General features: G+C 35.8%; 3 protein-coding genes across 4 annotated transcripts; 2 read left to right on the top strand and 1 right to left on the bottom strand.

The window, feature by feature from the left end:
- Positions 1 to 2,640: 2,640 nt before the first annotated feature.
- On the top strand, positions 2,641 to 12,363 carry LOC143445921 (uncharacterized). The gene is made up of 16 exons (XM_076945325.1): positions 2,641 to 3,462; positions 3,614 to 3,758; positions 3,839 to 4,655; positions 4,755 to 4,915; positions 5,774 to 5,870; positions 6,056 to 6,170; positions 7,654 to 7,705; positions 7,795 to 7,944; positions 8,082 to 8,190; positions 8,805 to 8,972; positions 9,135 to 9,350; positions 9,500 to 9,586; positions 9,689 to 9,816; positions 9,968 to 10,069; positions 10,421 to 10,634; positions 10,791 to 12,363. Exons 1-16 carry the CDS (start codon positions 2,755 to 2,757, stop codon positions 12,361 to 12,363), a joined length of 4,842 nt encoding a protein of 1,613 aa, XP_076801440.1. The 5' UTR covers positions 2,641 to 2,754.
- A 240-nt stretch (positions 12,364 to 12,603) lies between these two features.
- LOC143445922 (hematopoietic prostaglandin D synthase-like) lies at positions 12,604 to 14,550 on the bottom strand. The gene is made up of 4 exons (XM_076945326.1): positions 14,320 to 14,550; positions 13,888 to 14,090; positions 12,883 to 12,981; positions 12,604 to 12,781 (listed from the first exon to the last, which is right to left on the bottom strand). The coding sequence occupies exons 1-4, from the start codon at positions 14,456 to 14,458 to the stop codon at positions 12,620 to 12,622; spliced, it is 603 nt and encodes a 200-aa protein (XP_076801441.1). The 5' UTR covers positions 14,459 to 14,550; the 3' UTR covers positions 12,604 to 12,619.
- A 1,519-nt stretch (positions 14,551 to 16,069) lies between these two features.
- LOC143446302 (uncharacterized) lies at positions 16,070 to 21,549 on the top strand. Of its 2 annotated transcripts, none has more exons than XM_076945888.1 (16): positions 16,070 to 16,294; positions 16,495 to 16,642; positions 16,753 to 16,860; positions 16,932 to 17,042; positions 17,236 to 17,406; positions 17,545 to 17,677; positions 17,867 to 18,019; positions 18,309 to 18,411; positions 18,483 to 18,594; positions 18,747 to 18,965; positions 19,063 to 19,192; positions 19,265 to 19,587; positions 19,669 to 19,878; positions 20,609 to 20,741; positions 20,956 to 21,040; positions 21,230 to 21,549. In XM_076945888.1, the coding sequence occupies exons 1-16, from the start codon at positions 16,184 to 16,186 to the stop codon at positions 21,479 to 21,481; spliced, it is 2,502 nt and encodes an 833-aa protein (XP_076802003.1). In that variant the 5' UTR covers positions 16,070 to 16,183; the 3' UTR covers positions 21,482 to 21,549. The 2 variants fall into 2 exon arrangements, with proteins under 2 accessions (XP_076802003.1, XP_076802002.1); XM_076945887.1 differs by having other exon boundaries at positions 16,932 to 17,051.
- Positions 21,550 to 21,715: the final 166 nt, after the last annotated feature.

Below are 21,715 nucleotides of genomic sequence, written 5' to 3'. Positions count from 1 at the left end.
TAAGGTATACGTTAGGCTAGGCCAAGTTATAACTACCGGTATATTGTATAATACTACTAACGTAATAGGCACAGCCTATAGATAGGGCTACGCAGTCAGACAGTGCGCGAGGCTATAGTAGGCCTAGGCCAGGGATGTCCAACCTTTTATTATAGTGGGCCGCATTGTCACTTGAAATAATTCAATGGGCCGCAGAACCTATTAAATTTCAAGAAAAAATGATGAATTTAACTACTTTAACAATATCAGTTATCAAAGTATTTGGAGTGAAAATGACTATCGAGCCGCTCAAAAATCTCAGACTTGTGTATAGAATTTACGTCAAACTTTGAGTAGCTTAGGTCTAGTATATAAAGGCATCCTGTGGTTGTGCCCTTGTATACTAGACCCGTTTTCTTGACAATTAACCGGTTTGTATTTCTTGGCAGGATTGGCTGTGATCTCCGGTGTGCAGACCCGGTAACACGGAAACACAGTCTGCTGTTCATTACGTTTGGAACAGCAGTATACAGTCAATAGCGGGGTTTTATTTGAAAACAGCAGGCTGCTGCACAACAATAACAGTCGTTCTTATGATAATGCCCCTGCCACTTCAAACTATTAATCAGCAACTACATGACACCACTAATTACAGGGTGCTACTCAAAAACAGCATGCTGCAATTGGTGTTGTCACGAGAAAATTTTAGCATTTGCTCAGTAAAACTGTTATTGGAAATTTGGCCTATCTTTATTGCTGAATTTAGGAAGCCAGCCTTGCTCATTTGTCAGGCTTCACTGATTGTAAACATTTAGTAAAGTTTGCTTGGAAGTTTTTCCTTGCTATGATTATGTCCATACTTTGTATTTTAGGCAAAGCATTGTGGCATTTCGCTTAACTAGGTACCACAAACGCAAAAGTCATATTATGCAATTTAGACCGTTAGGTGTCCAGTTATTTGTACAAACTCAATTGTGCAAAAAGTTTGATTGAAATTTATCTCAGGTGTACAGTTGCCATGAAATACAGACCTGTCAATTAGGCGGGTCTATTGCTCATTTACTTTTGTAAATCAGTTGACCTGATTACAGTGATGAGTAAATGACCATAGACAATATATAGCTTGGCCTTATTAGGTTCATATTAAAAATATTTATGTATTTTTTGTATTGTTTATTTTTCTCCATTAACTGTGCGAAACGAAAGTTAGGATGCTAACCGTTATAGTTATAGCCACAATAAAACACATGCTCACAAACAATTAACGAGCAGGAAAAAGTGGCAAAACCAATAGCAGAATTGTGCTAAAAGATGGTAGGTTAGCATAGTAGGTCAAATCCACTATTCTGGAATGTGTTGGACAGTGTTCTTTATTGTTTTTAATATTTTCCCTATAGGTAGGTTATACTGTTACAGACCAGCCTATATGATCAGATGAGTGTTTGTGATTTCCAAAGTAACTAATTTTTTACTGCAGACAGTGATATGTGTTTTTGTCATGTATCTGAAATGTGTTATTTAGCCCAGGGGTGTGCAACCTGCGGCCCGCAAGTAGAAATTGTGCGGCCTGCAGCAAAATGGCAATTTTGCATTATCTATGTGACAATAAATAAGAACAGCAGTTTTCTTCGGAAATGTGTAATCTTTAGAAATTTATGCATCTTAATTTATTATTTCCGTAAGGAGATAACCCCTAATTATGTCATAAAACCAAAATAAAAATTTTTATGCCAGCTACTAGTTAATAGTCTTTGTTAAATAAAGGTGCGGGCCGATGGTTTTACCTGGTTATTTTCATCTGGCTCTCCTGTAATAAAGGTTGCACATGACTGATTTAGCCTATAAGCATATTATAGTTGTATAGCAGCCAATCAGACACAGAGTTTGGCATATGCACACTCAATACTGTTTCCCATGAGCTACAGTGGCGCCAGTCCGGACTGCAGAGTATTGCTGTTTTCAACAAGATCTTGGTTACGCCAAACAACGCCAGTGCTGCCAGATTGGAAAGTTTGCTCTATTTGGTGAGAAATCCCCCACCCAACAAGATAAAACAATAGCCATTGCACGCATAAATAATTTTTATCCCCTTCACACTTCACAAGTTTTCCGATCTAGCAATTGTTTAGTGTAAATGCGTAATTTTCCACTTAAAATGACTTGGACAGAACTTCTGCGCACCTAATTTTTATTTGGTTTAAAGATTCAATTTATTGAACTGTGTGTATTACTATATAACGTAATTTCAGTGCATCTGAGCAATTTTTTTGCATCCGTACTTTTTACATTTGGTTGTTTTGCGGACGCAAGATCTTACTGAAAACGGCCATAATCTGCAGTCTGGGCAGCTATAGACCTAGTCTATGTCCAGGCTGTATTTTGTGGCAGCTGCACAACCGAGATAGATTTCAAATACACTTTTTGCACACTTGACTTTTATAAGCCTTAGTTTGGGGACCAAATAAATAACCAATTGATGGTCTAAATTTACCCATTAATAAAAGATTAGGTAACCAGACAAAATCATCCAAAATTATTGTTGGTTTGGTGATGCAAAGGATGTTTAGCAGTAAATTGTGCTGACATGTTGTGATCATTACTGGTCAGCTTGAAAAATAGCTTGCTTAATATCATACCTATGTACCTTTTGTGTTGATTCTGGTCAATTTTTTTACCTGTGCGCTGTGCAATCAAGTCATAACTTAAAATATAGTTCATGTAAGTACAATTCCTTTTTGCAGCCCTTTTTATAGTAATTACCCTGTTGTAAAAGATATGACAGATGTTGGAAACAAGGTTGTATTTCTTATTCATCCAAATTTTAATAATCCAAGTAAAAAAGATGCTAAGCTGTGGAAAGATGCAGTGTTCAGTGCAGTCATAAGAATTATCACTTACTTTAAAAGCATTCCACTGTCTTCAGCTCACTACAACCCTAAAGATCGGAAAGTGATCTCTCCAGGAAGTAAATTGAAATGGGGATATAAATTTGCCGGAGATTACTCAACTAGGAATGGACCTGCTACTGAATTTAAATCTTTTGAATATAAATCCTTTGCTGATTTTCACGATACATTAAACGACAGTATTATTGAAGACACTGATGCATCGTACAATTCCCATACCTTGCTTGACAGTTTTACTGCCATGGTGCATGACTTTCAATGGGAGGAACATGAAATTGTGTCACCTGTTAAACCAGTCCGGAAAAGGACAAATAGGGGCAAGGACCGATCTTGCAAAAAAAAACGTTTAAAACAAAACCTGGATGAAGCCAATGAAGATTCCAGTGGAAAAAACTACTTGTTTATTATAGGTTCAGCTCCAAAATCTCAAGCGAATTTGGATGAATATTTTGAGTGGCATGTCAAAACGGTCTCAGAAATGAAAAATGTCCTCATGCCCATGCATCTTGCTCATCATTTCAGAGAAAAGCATAACATTAGGATTTTCTGGCTTGATGCAAATGAAATATTCAATGAGGTATTATTTTGGAATGCCTTTTCTGTTTTTTCATGTTTTTGTAAATTAGCTACATATTTCTTGCAATCAGACATACTAAGCAATAATAAAACTTTTTAGTTTGTTTTTATCTTTGACTAAATTGTACTCATTTTTGCAATGATTTGTGTAGAATCCTATTGAAGACTCTGTTGGAAATATCTTAATGGAAAAATTTTTAAACACCAACAAAGGATGCATGATACCGCTGCCTATGCTAGGAATCAACAAACACTTGCTGTCGCAAAATGTTGTACTGCAGCAGCTTTTAGCTGAAAGTAAGCAATTTGCATATACATTTGTGCTGCATTTATGTACTGTACAAACAACGACTGTATTTTTGTTTTGGCTTTTGTAGGTTTTCAAGTTGGAAGCAAAACCAAAACTAGGAAATGCAAGCCAACTACATCTCAACCAAGATCAACGATTGATAAGACCAAACCATGTTGCTCTGCTGACACGGCCCATAATGAAAACAACGGACCCTTACAAAACACAGGCAGCCAGCCATTGTGGGAATTTTTCCCTGTGTCATCCATACTGTCATTTTTTCTGAATAAACCATTTCAGAGTACTTGGCCAAAGGACCAAGATAAGTATGTCGGTTCCATTGCCTACTCACATGAAGAGAACGGTGAAACTGTTGGGAAAAATATTTTGGTTAAAGTTAAAAATGCTGCAAAGTTCAATTTGACACATTACCAACTTTATTGTCAAACGCTATCGCAGTGTCAATCCATACAAAGCAAAATTCTTTCAAAAGATTCCAACATAGATAGAACTCATCAAAATGAAATCGATGAGGAAAAAATTGTTATGCCAAATGAACTTATGAGAAATTGTGCAAATGTCTATGCACAAAATGAATTAGATATGGCTGCCAAAACCACTGTGCCACAGGAGGTCAATTTTCGAGTTATTGGACAAACCCTTGCCAGCTTAGTGCCACTTAAACACATTTCCAATACAAATTACGTATATGTTACTGAAGACAGTAAACATGATTTTGTTGAATTATTTTTTGGATTGCAAGATCATAAAAATGTTATCTATGTTGAGAGCACTTGTAAATTCTGTAAGGAGAAATCCCTTTTGATGAAAGACTGTTCAATTTTACACCAGTTTGGAGTTCTCCAACCCCTATCAAACAGTTTTGCTATTGTCAACTGGCTAAGGTATGAAATGAAACTTACTGAATAGAAACATCTGGTAATATATGTATTACAAATATATCATGTATACTTATATATATTATGTTATGTTAAAAATTTCAGTGATGTGTGTAACAAAGATATGGTAAAGTTCCTAGCCATGTCTCTTGACCACCAGGATGGAGATATAAGTTTAGAAGCTCGGGAGTTATTTGAGAAAATATCAAGTTATGTAACACCTTTAGAAAATAAAGAAAAAGATCCTCTTCCTGAGGCTGAAACTGGTTAGTGAGGTTATTAACCTGTTGTGGAAACTCATTAACTTGAAATGAAATGAACTGATTAAATTACTAAGTATTTATTTGAAGTTGGTAAATTTGATGATGAATAACCATGAAAATGTGCCTAAGGGACAATAGTTGCATTTCATCAATAAATTTATTTGTTTTTCTCTCGGATTCTTAAATGTTATATAGTGGATTTTAAGTAAGAGTTTTAAGATGAGACATTACCATATAATGCAAAATTGGTATGTTTCTAGCTTATAACAGCCCATTAACAAAGTGAATCAACATCATGTTAATGTTACAATAAATGTTTTGGTTAATTTTGAGATAATCAGGTGACCAAAATTCTGAGTTATTTACAGTTGTTTACATGCATTTTAATTGGTGATTCAACAGAACCAGTGAGCTGGAATTTGAAGTTGCATCAAATTATATGAAATTTTGAGTTTTGTGAAGTCAAGTGAATGCGCTTTTAATGAACATTATGTTACATAAGAAAAATTATTACATCTATATTAGTTAGGGCTTTGTGTTAGGTATTACTTCACATTATGTCTTGACATAATATAGATTAGTGCTATGCCAAATAGAATTCAGAATGCAAATAATAAATTTTGATAAATTAGCATTTTATTCTAAACTTATCTCCTTTGATCAAATTATCTGACCATTGAGGGCCAACAAAGGATTTTTTAAAAAGAATTGAGTGTAACTTACATAAATGTACTATTGTAATGCATTAGATGAAACGAAATATAGTTATGTAATATACAATGACTTTTTTCATTTATATTATGCTGTTTATATACGGTAATATGAGTATGTATAATATATAGTGACTCAAAACATTTTTAGATGAGTTGGTTCAAAGTCCAATCAAAATGATAGAACCTTGGCATAAACGATTACCAACGTTGTCAGACATCAGCACACTTGGTCAAGAATTACAGTTGTAAGTTTCAGTAGTGCAAGAATTATAAAAAAATACAAAAATTGCTACTACTTCCTGGTTATTGAATACTCTGTTTCTCTGATACTTGTTTTCCAAGGATATCTAGTGCATGTACTCGGGCTGAGTTTTTAAGTTGTAAAAAATTATTATTCAAAGATCTTGTTTACAGTGAGTGTTTTATGCAGGGCGAAGCCACCTGAACCAATCCGATGTGCCGAAGAAATCGAATTGAACATTACTGAATTACAAAAAATGCCCGAAGACATTAGTTCGCCACATAGCAATACTAATATGAAAGAGGTATTTAGGATTTTTATCGTTTCACCGCTTGGAAAAAGGTTAGGTTCTCCCTAGTTTGTATGTTCGGCACAATGAATGAATAAACTTGTTTAAATTATGAAAATATTTTAAAGTTCCACACCCCTGTTGAAGTTTTGGTGGATTGCATTTTATTTTAAGGGCACACCATGCTGTCCAGTGTGCACACCCATACGGATTGCACCAGTTTAATTATAAACGTATCATATCATCAGTCGTCATTCATTAATTAACGTGAATTTATAAAAGTAAATGTCCAACTCGTTCACAAAGCTTTCTGACTTATACAACCAATAAGGTGCCTTTATATCTGTTTGCCACACAGTTTCATGAAAATGGTTCTGCAATAATTTGTAAATAATGAAGACAAATTTGGTTTCATTTTAGAAATCTGCACATTTTATCCTTTTTTAAAAACCGAGTTGAAAATTACTTCAGTTTTTTTAATTTAAATATTTTTTTTCTGGTGCAGTTATGCATTCAAAATATATTGAGTGGGAATAGGAAATTATTTTGTTTCTTTTGATACTTTGTTGTTTACCTCAATCTCAACCACTGAGATATCGCCAGACTAGTAAAATGCCTACATGGGGTGTTCTCAAAATGACATCATAGTTCAAAAAATCGGATTCATCATTGTGCCTGAAACAGTTAGACCATGTAGCCTAAACAGCAAGGTTGTGGAGAGTGGACGGATTTTTGGGTCAGTAGTCGGATTCTGTAAAATTGTCCTGACTCCGACTAATCATGACCACTTTAACGTGGTTCGGAAAATTTTCTGATTGTAATGTACAGCGTTTTTTTTTTTCAATAACTCTCCCTCCATTCTTGACTTGAAACAACTAACCAAAGCCCACCTAACATGACCATTACATTATTGTTACGTAAAACCTATAGAAGTTTTGCATGGCAATTGTTAAGTCTGAACGAATTAATTGCAGCTGTGCTGTAGCCTGTAAGTACGAGTAGTCGAGTACGCAGAGCCATCTTCTAGCTATTGTTTGTGTGTGAGCACATGCTCAGGTTAGCACATGGCATACACATAGTGTTAATGAACTGTGATGACTTCTTTTTTCAACAGTTCTCGTTGTGATCCCAGAATAACAATAATGGTGTCATATAAAACAAAGTTAAAAAACTTCAGTAAAGATAAGAATCACGCTTATTTGCTAAAGTGATATGTCAACCAGGGTTGTGAAGTGTGGTTTTTGGGCTCATGGCACCAAGAAAAGAGAAGATGGAGTGCAGTCGAAGGTTTTTGGTATCGACCCCACAGCCTTGCCAGAAAGACCCCAAACTATTTTTTATTTCAACAAATAGTGAAAAAAATAAAGCATCCATCTTATCATTTTATTTATGAATTTGCAAAGGACTGTTGCAACAAATCTTTTGTTCGCTTTTAGTTTGCATTTGTCAGTTGTCACTCCATGTTATCAAATTATTTCTGATGTCATTTCTTTTGTAGATTTCTCCACGCTTGCCAACATACGTCGAAGGTGATCATAATTGGAAAGCAGGTAGTCACTAATATTAACCATTATTCTTTATCATAGCCTAATCTTTGTGTCTGTGATAAATTTTTTAAATACCACCTGTATGTCTTTAGAATTTTCCTGCTGGGAAGATGTTGTTGATTTTGTTTCAACTCAATATGAAGTTTGTTTAAACGATGATGATGTCATTAATCAGCCTAGTTTGCTTAAAGAAAAAGCTAGCCACATTCTTGAAACAATGATACAATTTTTTGAAAAACAAGGTGTTTATTTGTTTTTTGATAGTTGTCTAGAGGATTTATATCAACATCCAGAGTGTTTCAATTAAATTGCGAATGCACATAACTTTTTTAATTTTCTCAGCAATGAATTTTCTTTTGATTTAATTTTTTTTTTTCAGATAACAAGAATATTGCAAATGAGTTTGATGAAATTCTAGAAGAAAGAGTTTATGTTTCTGCTTCAGCAATACGCAACAAAAATATGTCTGCAGAAAACACTTCTTTAGAGTATGTAATAGGGTGTCCATGTCTTTATATTAATTAGAAACCTTTGCATCTTCGCTATCTTCACCTAACCAATCAAAGATTCCGAATATAAAATTTTGATAATTTAAATGAACACTACATTACTTTACAGCAATCCAAAAAGTGCTCCCTGTTTACATTCTTCATATCTCAAATGTTCATCTTTCACAGAAATAAAGGGTTCTCAAGTTTTTGTAGGCCTGCGAAAATTATTGCATTGTTTGCTTAAGATAACAATTTTTCTGTTCTCATGGAGATGGCAAATTGTACTATATAAAACATTCTGATATGAGTATTATTCAGCGTCAAATTATGAGGAGCATGCAATCAGATTCAACAAAACTGTCAAATCATCATTATAGTTTTTGCTAGATGAATTACTTCGGTTATTTTTGATAATAGTGTAGCATCGTTTGGATATATTTTTAAACGAAAATTTAGAGTTTCGTGCTGAGAACTTTTTGCAGATGACATAAATGTTTACTTTTCCCATCTATTTTCTTCTTTTTCCAAAATTTTTTTATTAAATTAACATTTAATAGTTGTGTGTGTGCTGTGAAAAATTGTTTTTATGAATATTTTTAATGATTTTTTAGATGCATGCTACAAATTTTATTGAGGATGGAATGGTATTGCTACAAATCAGCAAGTTCTGATATTTTGAACAGCCTAATGGAAACCATTTTACAGCTTTTACGGGTTATATCTGTTACAAAAAGCATAGAAATTATGAAAAAGTTTATGAAGGAAACTCTCGTGAAGTAGTAAGTTGCTTTACTCTGTTAGGTGTTGCGAATAAAAACTGATTAAGTACCAATAGAAAAAATGAATGCCCTTAATATTCTTTTTTTTTAATATATACAATTGCACATATTAGCTGGAATTTATTCTAGGAATTGTTCAAAATGACATTCTTTCTTTTCAAGTTATTCGTCATCTTGTGGAAAAATCTTGCACGACATTTTCAATGATCTCATGCTTCCTATCCCTGAAGTTTTGGAGACATTTTCCCCAGAGTTAGATGACAGTTTTCTGGAACCAATATCAAACATGGCAGATATCCAACAACCAAACACCGATCCTTTTTCTGTGGTTAGTTCAGTTGGAAGTGAAGAATCTTATGAATCATTTACTGTTAATAGGTAGGGCAAATTTTGTGGTTGCATAAACGGTAATTTTGTTTTGGCAAGGGGAGTTTATTTGTTATTTTTATATCACTTTCAAATCTGTTAATTAATTTGCAGATCATAGTATAACATTTAATATTTGAAATTCGTTGGTCTATTTCCAGGCAAGTGAAACTGCGCCGAACATCACATATCAAACCCATGGTTACCCGACAAATTGCTATGCCAGCAAATAAGAGGAAAAATGCAAAGTGAGAGTCATCTCAAATGTTTTAATGAAACCTTGATTGAATTCTAGAACGTGTCCTTATATTTTTGACATTATCTACCATTTCTTATTCATGTAAAATTAGGTCCAAAACCACTAAACCAAACAAATCTCGACCATTCCAACCAATTGAAAGGAAAGTATCAAAAGTGGCAAAAACGTCACGCAGTCTACCTGTCAGTAGAACACCACGAAGAAGGAGTAAATGCCAAGGTAAATGGGATTGCTGAGTATCCAAAGTAACACTGTTCTTGATATCCAAAGTAACAGGTTCTTGATATGCGAATGGAACACTTTTCACGAACTGAAGTACTGCCTCGACATTTTGCTTATTAAACAATGTATTGTTTTTTGTTTTATCTAGTTTCTGAGGAAGTTATTCGTGTTCGACGGGATTTATTTGCTTCACCATCAAAATCCACGCGATCCAAAACTCGTCTTAGCAAACCGGAACCAGTAATGAAAGGTATAGTACCGTCAATCGCAGCACAAATATACACTGCCTGTCATGAAAATTTTAATCGTTTTCATCTGGTGAAATACAACAGTGTTAATAATTGTTGTCATAGAACTGTATAATACACTGAACATGCCTTATTTAATTTAATGACCATTAACAACAACAGAAATGTGAAATTAATGTTAAGGTCCAACAAAATCTTGCCGGGATTATACTTTGCAACGACTTTCTTCAGCAAAATGGCAACGTTTTTTAATACTGTATCTTGCAATCCATTGAAGGAATAGCTATTTTTGTAACACATTTGTAGTTTTGTAATTTTTGTATGTTTTATTCAACTTTGCTTCATGTTTGCAGCGGTGGAAAAACCTAGAAGGAAAACGTCAGTTGTTGACACACCAGCGGCCAAGCAACGACTGACAGCCCTAACACGGCAGAGAATTCGCATGAGGAGAAGTCAAGAAGGAAGTTCTGGAAAAGATTCATTGAGTGAAACGATTATTGAAGAATCTCCAATGAAACCCGAAGAAGAACCCACATTGGGTTTCTCCAGTCAAACTATTGTGAAAAAGTGAGCTGCTCTAAGATCTAAAGCTATTCACTTTTTCTTTTTCCTTACTATCTATATACTAACACAAACAGTGCACAAATGTTCATTTATATAACATTCAAGTGGTTCAAATGGCGAAATATCTAGAAAATTAATAACTTGCCTAAAATATTCTAGATCGCCACGTCACTCAATAATGTTGACAAGACGCCATTCATTTTATGGAGGTGGCATCAAAGGAAAGAGTCGCACTGTTGCTAGAGCAGAAGTTATCCAGCAGCATAAGGAGGTCGCTCCTCCTACCCCAGCCGACAAACCTTCTCTGATAGCAACTAAAGAAAAGAATAATGCGTCTATGGCCTCGCCCAGAAGCTTATTGTTTTCGTATTCATCTTCTGGTAAAAACAACACTGTGAGTGTCGATGGTAAAACTTCTACCAAAAGTCATCACTTTCGAAGAAAACTTAATTTGCTGACTGATTCTCCTCACAACTCTTTTCCTAAGATGTCTGCTACTCCATCTTCTGCCGTAGGTTTGACTGATTTTGCTAGTAAAAATGATGCAAAAAAACCATCTAAAGTGAATCGTTCAGTTTTGAAGTCTCAATCGAAATCGGCTACATCGGAGCAGCCAAAAGTTGACCCTCAATCTGTCAATGAAAATAGCGAGCAAAATATGCCTTCCACACCTAAGCAATCAAAATTGTGCAGTTCTTCAAGGACTCCCTCGAAATCAATGCAAACCACTGCTGTTTGTGATAATGTATTTGTTACCCCAAACAAAAGGCCTCCTCAAAAAAACAAGCTAAAAACCCCAACTACACCATTAGAATCACTCCCGTTTTCATCGTACCAGAGGGTTGAGCCTGCTAGAAAACCTGAATTGCAGTCTATCAAACTATCGGCTGACCATGTCAACCCAGCATCTGAGCTACCAAAATTGCGTCATGGAATATCACTTCAAACGGATGAGAAAATCCCTTTAGGAGATGTTTTACGAAGTCCACCACAGTTGGTAGCTGCTGGGTCGACGATTTGCCGGCGTTCTCCGCGTTTTTTGAAGGAATGCAAGACGGAGTCTCTCCCCAAAATTCAATCCCATGGCCCGATAGACAAATACGTCGTACGAACTCCCTCTCCCAAATTTTTGGGTCAAACACGCAAAACTCCTGTTAGTCAGTCAAAACGTAAACCGTCTCCCAATGGCGATCACATCCGTCGATGGCCACGTAAGAAGCGGATTTCGGACAATCCTTCGCCGGGAGTCATCAAGAAACGACGTAAACGTGAAGTTTTCCAGAAAAGAAATGAAAGCTCTCAAGCTTCCCGAACTGACCATCAATCTGAAACCAAGGTTAACTCCTGCGGAGGTGAAAGTCCAGATTTGGGGATATGGATCGTGTCAGACACTAATTCAAACCAGCGGTCGCAAAAAGTCAAGCCCAGTGATGAAGTTTCTCCCGGGGTTGAGGTGAATCAGTTGTTCACGGGCATCCCACATAGTGAATGCAAATTCAAGACAAACACTATTGAAACCCCCAAGAAAAATTTAGGTCCGGACATCTTGGACGAAATGGGTGTATACCCACTACGTGATGCTGGTGAAGTCTCTACGTCGGCTCCTTTTGCCCGATGGAAATCTCCACGTACAAGGTTAAAAGGAACATTATTCTGCCCCCGGTTAGGGTCTCCTACTTCCACCCGTCGCGTGCCAATGGTACTTTTAGATGACAATCAAGATCAAGACTGATCCTTAAATGTTGTTTTTGAATTATTGTCAATATTTTGAAAATATTTTTCAAGTTCATAGAAGCGAAATTTTTATTTGTGGTTTCAATATCTGCAGAGTTTTCTGCCATTTTTATGCGGTAATTTTCTTATTTATTGCAAGTGTTTACTGCCTTATGGTACCGTATTTGATTAGTTTGGCCATAAAATACCTTGCTCCGACAGAAATTTTTTTGTACATATTATATTGTATTTTTGTTAATTATTTTAGAAAGTTTTTATTTCCCACCGGGACGCACTGAAAGCCATTTAGCAATGCCCGGAATGTTTTCTATCTTCCGCAAGTGTTCCTTCAACTTTGGTGTTGCATCAAGTATATCTTCTTTCTGTTCCAAGAGGTATTGTCCAGCGTTCATCAGTGCAACATCGGCGTAAGTTAACTGCGCGGTGACAAAATTCGTAATTATTTCGCCAAAAACCGCTGCGGGTTAGCATTCACTCTTCACTTTGGTAATGCTACCAGCTTGCAAGCAACCCTCACCTTTCCTACAAAGTATTCGCCGCCATTAGTCAGCATAACTTCCAGTTGTTTCAGTGAGTCAGGTATGGATCCTAAAAGCAGTTTCTCTGTAACTTCTTTCTGTAGAAAGTGATAATAATGTTGAGGGTTTTTGTCATAAATCAGAACTCCTGCATTGGTAGCATAAACCATTTCGGCTTGCAAATGGTTCGTTTGACCTCGTCACGCAGGAAATGACTCACAACGTCTTTGGGCCAGTTTAAAACTCCATGTAAATACAGTTTCATCGGTTTAACTTCAATCGTTTCCAAAAAATTGACATGAATTATATTTCTAATATTCCGTTTTTGTTTAAAGTATTTTCGCCTGCATTCATATATTGAAAATCAATTGTATTTTGAGGAATAATCACGGAGCGCAATCAACTATAATAACCAAACTAAACTTGTGAATTTAAATACAAGTTTGTGACCCATCCTATGTGAAAGTCACATTGAAAACCGAATACCACGAGGTAATCCGTTTTAAAAACGCGACAGGTTCCTTGTAGATAACGGATACGGTATTGCATTAACACTGAACGGAAGCAACACCCAGTACATTATCAGGTCAAAAAACAAACCTCGTATATGCTTTATGAAAAAATTTGCATTCTTACTAACCGGCTAACACAAACGTAAACCGTCGAAATTGCTCAGCTTCCCTAAAAAATTATAAATGTACAAAGAAACTTTATTACAAAAATATGTTACAATATGTGACGTTTTCAAGCTATTTAAACTATATGTTTCAAAATTTCTTTGTTCAACAGACTCAAGTTTCTCATTTTATTGGCTCATACTTTGTGGGTCTATCTACCTACATGATATGCCCACGGACATTGTAAGGCGATACTGACGGGATAAGATCAAAGGACCCGGTCTCGATTTGCAAACCGAAATGGGCGGCTACGCCTTATGCTACTATTATTGTATCAGCCATAGACGTATTTCTTCCATGCTGTGAAACAACTCATCAAAACATGACCTTTTTTTGCTCGTTTTCCTCTGTCCAAGGAAATCTCATCATAATGTCAAAGCAGCACTCGCATATCATGTCAGCTTTCGCCTCTTGTATGAAGTCACTTCCGTTAAATCCGCATAATTTAGCAATGTAACGCACAATGGCTCCACTCTGACATATGGTATGCCCGTTTACTTCAAGAACCGGCAGTTGAGAGAATGGCATTGCTATTGATGGAAAAAATATTATTAGATTCCTTGTTTTTCTTGGTGTTAATGATAAACGCATTGTTTTATTACATATGTTTACCTTTCTTAGAAACCCGTAATCATGGTTCACAGTTACAGCCTTTTACTGTATAGGCACAAAAAAAACACTAAATTGCAAGGACCTATCATATTTTTGGTTTAGCTAATTACTTGGTTATCTCAATTTAGTTTGAACACGAAAACCTACTTGGCTTCATTTCAGGCCACTTAGCATAAGGGATCCTCACATCTTCGTATTCCATTCCAGCATATGCCAGCATAACCCTTGCTATTTCCTCTCTTCCCATATGAGGAAAGTAGATTAGCTTTAATCGATACTGAGACATACTAATTCTCTTAACACAAAACCGTCCTTCAGGCTGTCGTACGAAGTTAAGCTGACTTTGTTTTCCGCCCTTTTTGTTGTTGTTGCCAGATATTTCACGCATCGGTGCTGAAAATTACTGGAGCGTTTCATTTACCTGCGAGTAAGTGACCATTTTTAATCACCGTTTTGCAAAACAATATTTTTTTATCCTATTTAATCCGATACTAGTCCAATCGTTGTTTACTTTCAAATGGTGATGCTGTTTACTGGTGCAACCTACCATGCATTTTTGCTTATGTTGTGTTTTACCGGTCACTTTTGCATAACCATTATCACCACTTGAAGTAAAGACTCTAGACTACGGTGTTCAGTTTTCCAATTCTTTTGATACAGCACGCAGGTAAATCATTCTATGCGCAGTTAATTCATTGTAAATCAACGGTTCTTAGCACTAGAAGCCGTCAATTTTGACCGGTTATCTAAATTTATATGCCAAAGAGACGTAAGAAAAACCTGAGAGATTTTAAAAGCATATCAATACTCTGCAATAAATATCCTATTCTAGCTCCATACAAAACCACTAAATGCTAGGCTACTAAGAGAGACATTAAAACTATTAGTTACCATGTGAGACAGCAAACAAAATCCAGCTTTTTTCGGTCAAGCCTGTAAGACTGCTAAGAACCAGCCTAGCTCCCACGTCCCAGAAATCCGTTGCAAATTTGGTCAATTGTTACCTCATTGTTCCGTAAATGCATTGTAACAAAAATACTTTTCTCATACTTCCGTCCACCTCTTGAAAGACGCATAGTTTTGTATTATTTTGTATATTATCATTTGTATTAGGCTTATACAGTATATAGCCTTACACCTAAACACAATAGGGTATATGTATCATGCGTCAGTTGGGGGGAAATGGTTGGACATGAAAGAGCCCGAAACGAAACGTTTGCAATTGTTAATTCTGCAAAAGCAAACTGTCAAACTGAGCAATACTGCTCGCGTAAACATTTTAAGAAGCATTGGGCTAGCATGCCTCTGCACAAACACTATTTGGGGGGCTATTGGCGTTTTCACATTTTCATTCTTTTTCGTTTATCGCATTTTCTTGTATGCGATTATATTCATCAGCCTATGACCAATAGGCTAAGAAAATATACTTAATAGGTGGGTTACTGGGTTCTACTGCGTTGCAAAATCGTGCTATACAGCGTTTCAAGATTGTACACTATATAAATTGCCAGCTATTCTTTTTTGTTTTATTATGATTTTTTGTTTTCTTGTCAGCAATTTATTTTTTTATTTACATTCTGTTTTTTTTGTTTGCGTTTTTTCCTTTTGGACTTCGGTGTTGAGAAGCACTGTTGTACTATAGATATGATTTAGTTGAAGTCGACGATCTCGTTACTCTTCTGCAGTTTTCTTCTTAGAAAACGTTTCTTTTACGCAATTAAGCGGTGTAGTAACGTCAGTAGTCAACCAATCCGACAACTTTACGACAGGCTGACGATACTTTGAATGACGTTATTTCAATACTTTGAAATACGCCCGAGGCGTGTTCTCTTAGTAGCGATGTTCTGTTCAAGACAAGGCGAAAACATATTTGAGATGCATACTGTTATAATATATCTAACCTTGAATTTCTTTTTACGCTTCAAGTTATTAAGTGTACGCGTTGTGCTTTTCAGTAATGGAACTATAGAACAATAATAAGTATACAGAAAAAGCGTAAAGAATAAGTATAATGCAGTCAGCAACTTTAATTCTTTTGTCCCTAATGCTTTCGTTTGGATATGGATTTGGACCAAAAAAGATTTACAGTTTAAATCTTCCAACAAACGTAGTTTCTGTAAAGGTAAGAGACCGTGTTGCGTCTGGTACAATAAAATAATATTTATTTTAATATTTAAAATAAAATGATTAAATTAAATCCGATTAAATTAAGTGTCAATTTTATACGTTTTAACCCTATGAGGGTCATATTAGTTTTGATTTATTTTAACAACATCAATGGAAAGGCCTCAGATTATATAATTTTTATTTGTTGGTTGCTAGGTTATTGGACGGCAAATATTTTTTGTTGGTCCTTGGTACATTGGGGTTATTGATAACGTCCAATGGAAATTTCGACAAAGAGGGCGAATGAGCGCTCGAATTCTGAATAAAGACATTGCCAATCCAAGGATGGTTGGAAAAATCCCTCGTAAGATTCTGAAATATATTGGTATAAAAAATTAATAAAGTGGCTTGTTGGAAGCCACTTGATTGTAAAATATCAATGCAAATAGCGTATTCCTTTTGTGTGTATTTTAGCCGGCACTTTCAAAGGGTCAAGAGACACTATGTTTTGGGTCACCTCATGGGGTACTAACGACACTGCGGGAGCCGTTTACGTGATGAAAGAAACAGCAGATTACAGTGGTAAGTTTTTAGCAAAACTTTACAGGAACTTTAGTTTTAGCGTAACAAACATCTTATATTGGTGCTACCAGATTGGGCAGACATTTCGATTGATGCTGGATGGAATTATGAGCGCACGCAGTGGGTAGATATGAACAGGGACGGGCTCAAGGATTGTCTCACAGCAAGATACCGTGGTGGTGGTGAGTTAGGTTTGTTAACGTTTTACTTTTGCAAGGTTCGAGCATTCCATCAACTCTACACATATCTTGTCTTTGTATACTTTGTCAAATTGCTGGAAATCGCTATAAGGAAATATATCGATCGTTTTATAAGAATCTGAACTCATCCAAAATTGATTAAGTGAGTTTTATAGACATTAAATTCATTTTACAGTTGGACAAATGCTCTGGTTTAAACAGCCTCCTGGACAGACCTTATGGGGTCAGAATATTATTCACGAAGGAATGGCTGATGGAAACTTTCTTGGTTTTATCTATGACAAAAAAAGCTACATTTTGGTGGCCGGAAATCAATTTAATACACTTGGACTTTATTGGACAATGAGTAGGACAAAAACATAGCAATTTAGCTGTTTTACTAAAGAGCTTCTTTCATGATTGTCTTGTTTTTTGTACATAGAAAATTATTTTTAATGATTTTTTAGTTTCACAGTATAAACTTATTCAATTTTTACATTTTTAGACCGCAAAAACAATTGGTCCTATAGTAGACAGGTTCGTCATCGAGTAATTGACAACTATGGAAAGTATTTTGATGTCCAGTACATTGACCTAAATAAGGATGGTAGGGCAGACATTCTAACAACAACAGTACAGTAAGACTTTCTTACATTCACAACTTACATGAATTTGTGTATATGTCTTGCTTATATCAATTTTCTTATACATAAACAGGAGTTACAATTCATTCTAAGTCTAAATGGGTTAATAAAACGTTTAAAAATGTTTATAAAAACAATAGTATACAACAATTCGAAAACAAAGAAAACCTCATTTTGTTATAGAATCTCAAGCTCCCGTGGCCAAGTTTTGAGTTATGAAATACCGTTCGATATTCAAAACAAAATTTGGACGCGACGGGTGTTAGCTGCAGGCTTTACTGGAGATTATGCTCCTGGAAAAGCAACTGCGTTTTGGGCAAACAAATGGAAGCGAAAGTAAGAATGAGATGTAACCTATAATAATTAGGGGAAACAATTAAACATTTAAAAAACTTTGTAAAAACAAAACAATTGACAAACAAACATTTCTAATTAAGAAGGTATTCTTATGTATTCATTTAATAAAACATCAATATAGTACGGCTTACTATAGTGTTTCAACACATCAGTTCCGACATTGTCACAGGTAGAAAGAGATTGCGTGCACTTTTGCATAAGGTATAGAAAGGTTTCAAATAAACAAAAATGAATTATTTGATGTACTGTATCATATGCGCTAATTTAGATCGGATCGGCCAAGTATTTTTCTGTCAGGAGCGGGAGAGGAAAAACTATTTATTTTGAGCCCAACGCCAAAGACCAGTGGTTGGGGATATTACAAATCTTCGGTAAGTAAAACGATACTGTAAATTCTAGAAATCTGATGCATTAGCTTAATTTTACGTCCATTTTAACGCAGCTTGCTGCTGGAACCGGTATGATTGGGATACCTTACATCATTGATCTCGATGGAGACTCTTACCCTGAAATTTTCGTGCCACAAGGAAACCAAGTTCACGTTTTCTCCTACGGTAGTTTCAGCAATGTACCGTTTTTTTCCATTTTGCAGTGCCTTCTATTTTAGCTACATGACTATCATGTATCGAAAACAGATTATGATACCATAACATGTAATAAAGAGACGATTTTGCAAGTGCTGATCAAACTGTTTACTTTTTCACAGACTACAGAACCTCTGCGGCGGCGGCACCAAGTTCGGCTTCAGCGGTTCGCCGAACTACGACAACACGCGCTCCTGTTCGCTTCGTTAATCCCTTCTTTCGACCAACCACCGCTCCGCCACCACCAGCCATACCGGCTGATGCTCTTCCAGTTGGACCTCGGCCGAACAGCGTAGGACAAGATACTTCCGATCCGTCAACTGCTGAAAGAACAAGTTTAGGTTCTTTTCACAATTAGGCAATTTTTTTTCCCTATAGTTTGTTCTTTTTCGTAGAATTCTTTGCTTTTTGTCTAGCGCTTAATATGAAATATTTCAGATTCGCCAAGGGTACCTGCACCAATTGCTCAGCAACCATCGCCGGTTCGTCTACCCACACCTAATCGAGGTTCTTCGGGATCGGATTCATTACCGCAATCAGGACCATCGCTGATAAATTCCCAACAGAGGTGAGTATTTGTTAAAAACTTTGGCCGAAATTGTTAGGAATTCAAGTCATAATAATTTATTAAACTGTGCAGATTAAATCCATTTTCATCTGGTATTCCACAAAACCGTCCCCCGTTCCAGCCTGGGCCACCAAATCGACAAGGTAGCCAAAATCCATCTCTACCTTCCAGTAACAATGACCCAACTTATCAAAACCCACTCATCCAGCCACCTCCTGCCAATTACCGTGTAACTTTCCCTTATTATTTCACGGAAAACAATATCTCGAACCCAGTTATTCCAGCTGATCCCTCTGACATCCAGCAAAGCAACGTTTCAAATGAAGCAATTCCCTTCAATTTTGATTTTCCTTCATCAGAAAATATTATTCCCATTGATCCAAGTTCGTATATGTGTAAGTTCATATTATCTCACTGTTTTTTTTTTCTTTTTTAATAACATTTCTATCATAATCAATATCTTTTTTGCTTTGCAGTGTCGCCTGCAAACCGTTTGATAAGCGTAACTGAGCAAAAGTTCTCCTTTTACACCGAGGCATTGGATGCTTGCTTAATCGCAAATAAAATTTTATGTTCAACGGAACAATTGCAAACTGCGGTCAGCATTAATGATCCAATACCGGAGTTTGAGTGGGGCTGGATGATTGAAGAGGGAAAAGCAGCAAGTCTTAAGCAATGCACACCAGGTTAGAGTTGAAGCTTGAACATGGTATAGATGTTTTGCTTACAAAAGGTATAGATTTGACCTCATTTAGCAAGACATGACGTATATTCGGAAAAATTAACATTTTTCAATACGAAACAGACGCCACCAAGAGAATAAACGAAATTTTAAGTTTCAAAACTTCACTTACAGTTGTCTGTTTATTTGAAATACAATGATGTTCAAAATTTTAATGGATTTTTATCATTTTCTTAACACAGCTATAAGATGCTCTAAGAAACAATTAAATCAGATTTAGGAGTTTTCTTTATTCACGGGCCATAATAGGAGCGAAAACTGCACTTGCAGGAGGATCTGTTTACAAAAAGTACCGGTAGGCTACCGAATACCAACAAAGTATCGAACTACTGTTTTGAAATAATAGAGACCGGAAATGTCGGTACCTTTTTGCCAACTATGGGTACTGTTTTCGACGGTACTTTCAAAGTACCAACTACCTATCTTTGAACATAACAGCACTAATTAGTTTTACTGTTTTTATATCAAGACATTTCGTTGTTTTGTGAAATGAGTTGATATTGTAGTCTAATTATTTTTCTTTATATCAGAAACACCAGGACAATCAATTATTCAGCTCTTATAAATTGCGATTATATGAAACAAACTTATGCCAAGATAAACGCTTATCCTTCTAGCTTCAGATCTTCTTGCACAAATTTTTCAAAACTACCTTTTTGCTATTTATCTTGCAGGTGAAATAAAGTGGGACGGTTATGTTTGTCACAATGGAGTGGTTGAACTTTTACCAATACGTAACGAAGCATACTTGCAAGCTCTTTGCTGCTCTGTCGTTAATTATGCCACTGTAACCAGAAGAAGATTTAGGTATGAGGCCTGTTATTCGTTTGCCCTAGGCTACTGATATGATCATCATGCTCAATTTAATGTAGGTTTTAATAAAAATTTGAACCTATATAGGCCTAAGGCTAGTTTTTGCATAACATACATAATAAGGCTTATTGCAATATGCTTTTTGCGAGAATGACTTCGATAATAATTAATGGGTTGATTGATCTCATATTTTTATAACTTACTCCAGAAATAAAGCTGATGCAAGAAACGAATGCAGTATACAAGAAAAACATTTGTGTTCCTTTGATGAGATGTTGACTGTATGGAATTTAGTAAGTCAGCTTTTCCATTGTTTAGTAAATACACCTCTACAGTTAATTTATTGATGAATTCAGAAGTCAGTAAAGGCCAATACCATTCGAAATGCATTAGTCTATGAATGAACAATTTCAGGTATAGCTAGAATTTAATCGATGCTTTACAGTGGTTTTACTTTGCTAGTCTTTTTCTATCTATCATAGTCAAGCTACAAGGGTTTTCAATGGGGATGGTTTGATTACGACAATACTCTCATACGATTGGCTCACTACTGCGATGTCAATGTTCAAAGCTGGCCAGGCTATCGATGCATTGCCAATAGATTGGAGACCACAACCGTACAAAGTGAAACACAACAACGCGCATTCTGTTGCCCCAACGACGCAAGGAAAATTCATTATTCTTTTATTGTAATTGTTATTTCTGTGATGTTTGCTTGGTTGATTTATTTTTGAAACTTTTGTCACTGTAACTTACATATATTTCGATTTTTGCCAAATAAATCATACTAGTATGAAACTGATTGTACGTGCGTAATGGTCCACTTTGGCTATAACTCAAATCGAATATAGTTTGTTATGATGTAAAGGTAGGCCTTTTAAGTCGTTTATCAAACTTCTAAAAAAGAACGAAATTTCATAATACAAAAATCTTCAAAGTAAGCATAACACACTTTCTTTTCAAACCGT

Source organism: Clavelina lepadiformis, chromosome 2, assembly GCF_947623445.1.
Source record: "Clavelina lepadiformis chromosome 2, kaClaLepa1.1, whole genome shotgun sequence".
NCBI classification, from domain to species: domain Eukaryota; kingdom Metazoa; phylum Chordata; class Ascidiacea; order Aplousobranchia; family Clavelinidae; genus Clavelina; species Clavelina lepadiformis.
This window is presented reverse-complemented; position numbering and strand designations above follow the sequence as displayed.

Bases quoted from the DNA above. Each gene is read 5' to 3' on its own strand.
- LOC143445921 (XM_076945325.1), top strand. From the start codon at position 2,755: ATGACAGATGTTGGAAACAAGGTTGTATTTCTTATTCATCCAAATTTT. The intron at 6,171-7,653 runs GTATTTAGGATT...TTTCTTTTGTAG, and splicing joins GCAATACTAATATGAAAGAG to ATTTCTCCACGCTTGCCAAC. The intron at 9,587-9,688 runs GTGAGAGTCATC...ATGTAAAATTAG, and splicing joins AATAAGAGGAAAAATGCAAA to GTCCAAAACCACTAAACCAA.
- LOC143445922 (XM_076945326.1), bottom strand. From the start codon at position 14,458: ATGTCTCAGTATCGATTAAAGCTAATCTACTTTCCTCATATGGGAAGA. The intron at 14,091-14,319 runs GTAGGTTTTCGT...TTCCATCAATAG, and splicing joins GTGGCCTGAAATGAAGCCAA to CAATGCCATTCTCTCAACTG. The intron at 12,982-13,887 runs GTCATGTTTTGA...CACTTTCTACAG, and splicing joins AGGAAAACGAGCAAAAAAAG to AAAGAAGTTACAGAGAAACT.
- LOC143446302 (XM_076945887.1), top strand. From the start codon at position 16,184: ATGCAGTCAGCAACTTTAATTCTTTTGTCCCTAATGCTTTCGTTTGGA. The intron at 16,861-16,931 runs GTAAGTTTTTAG...TGGTGCTACCAG, and splicing joins AGAAACAGCAGATTACAGTG to ATTGGGCAGACATTTCGATT. The intron at 17,407-17,544 runs GTAGGACAAAAA...TTACATTTTTAG, and splicing joins TGGACTTTATTGGACAATGA to ACCGCAAAAACAATTGGTCC.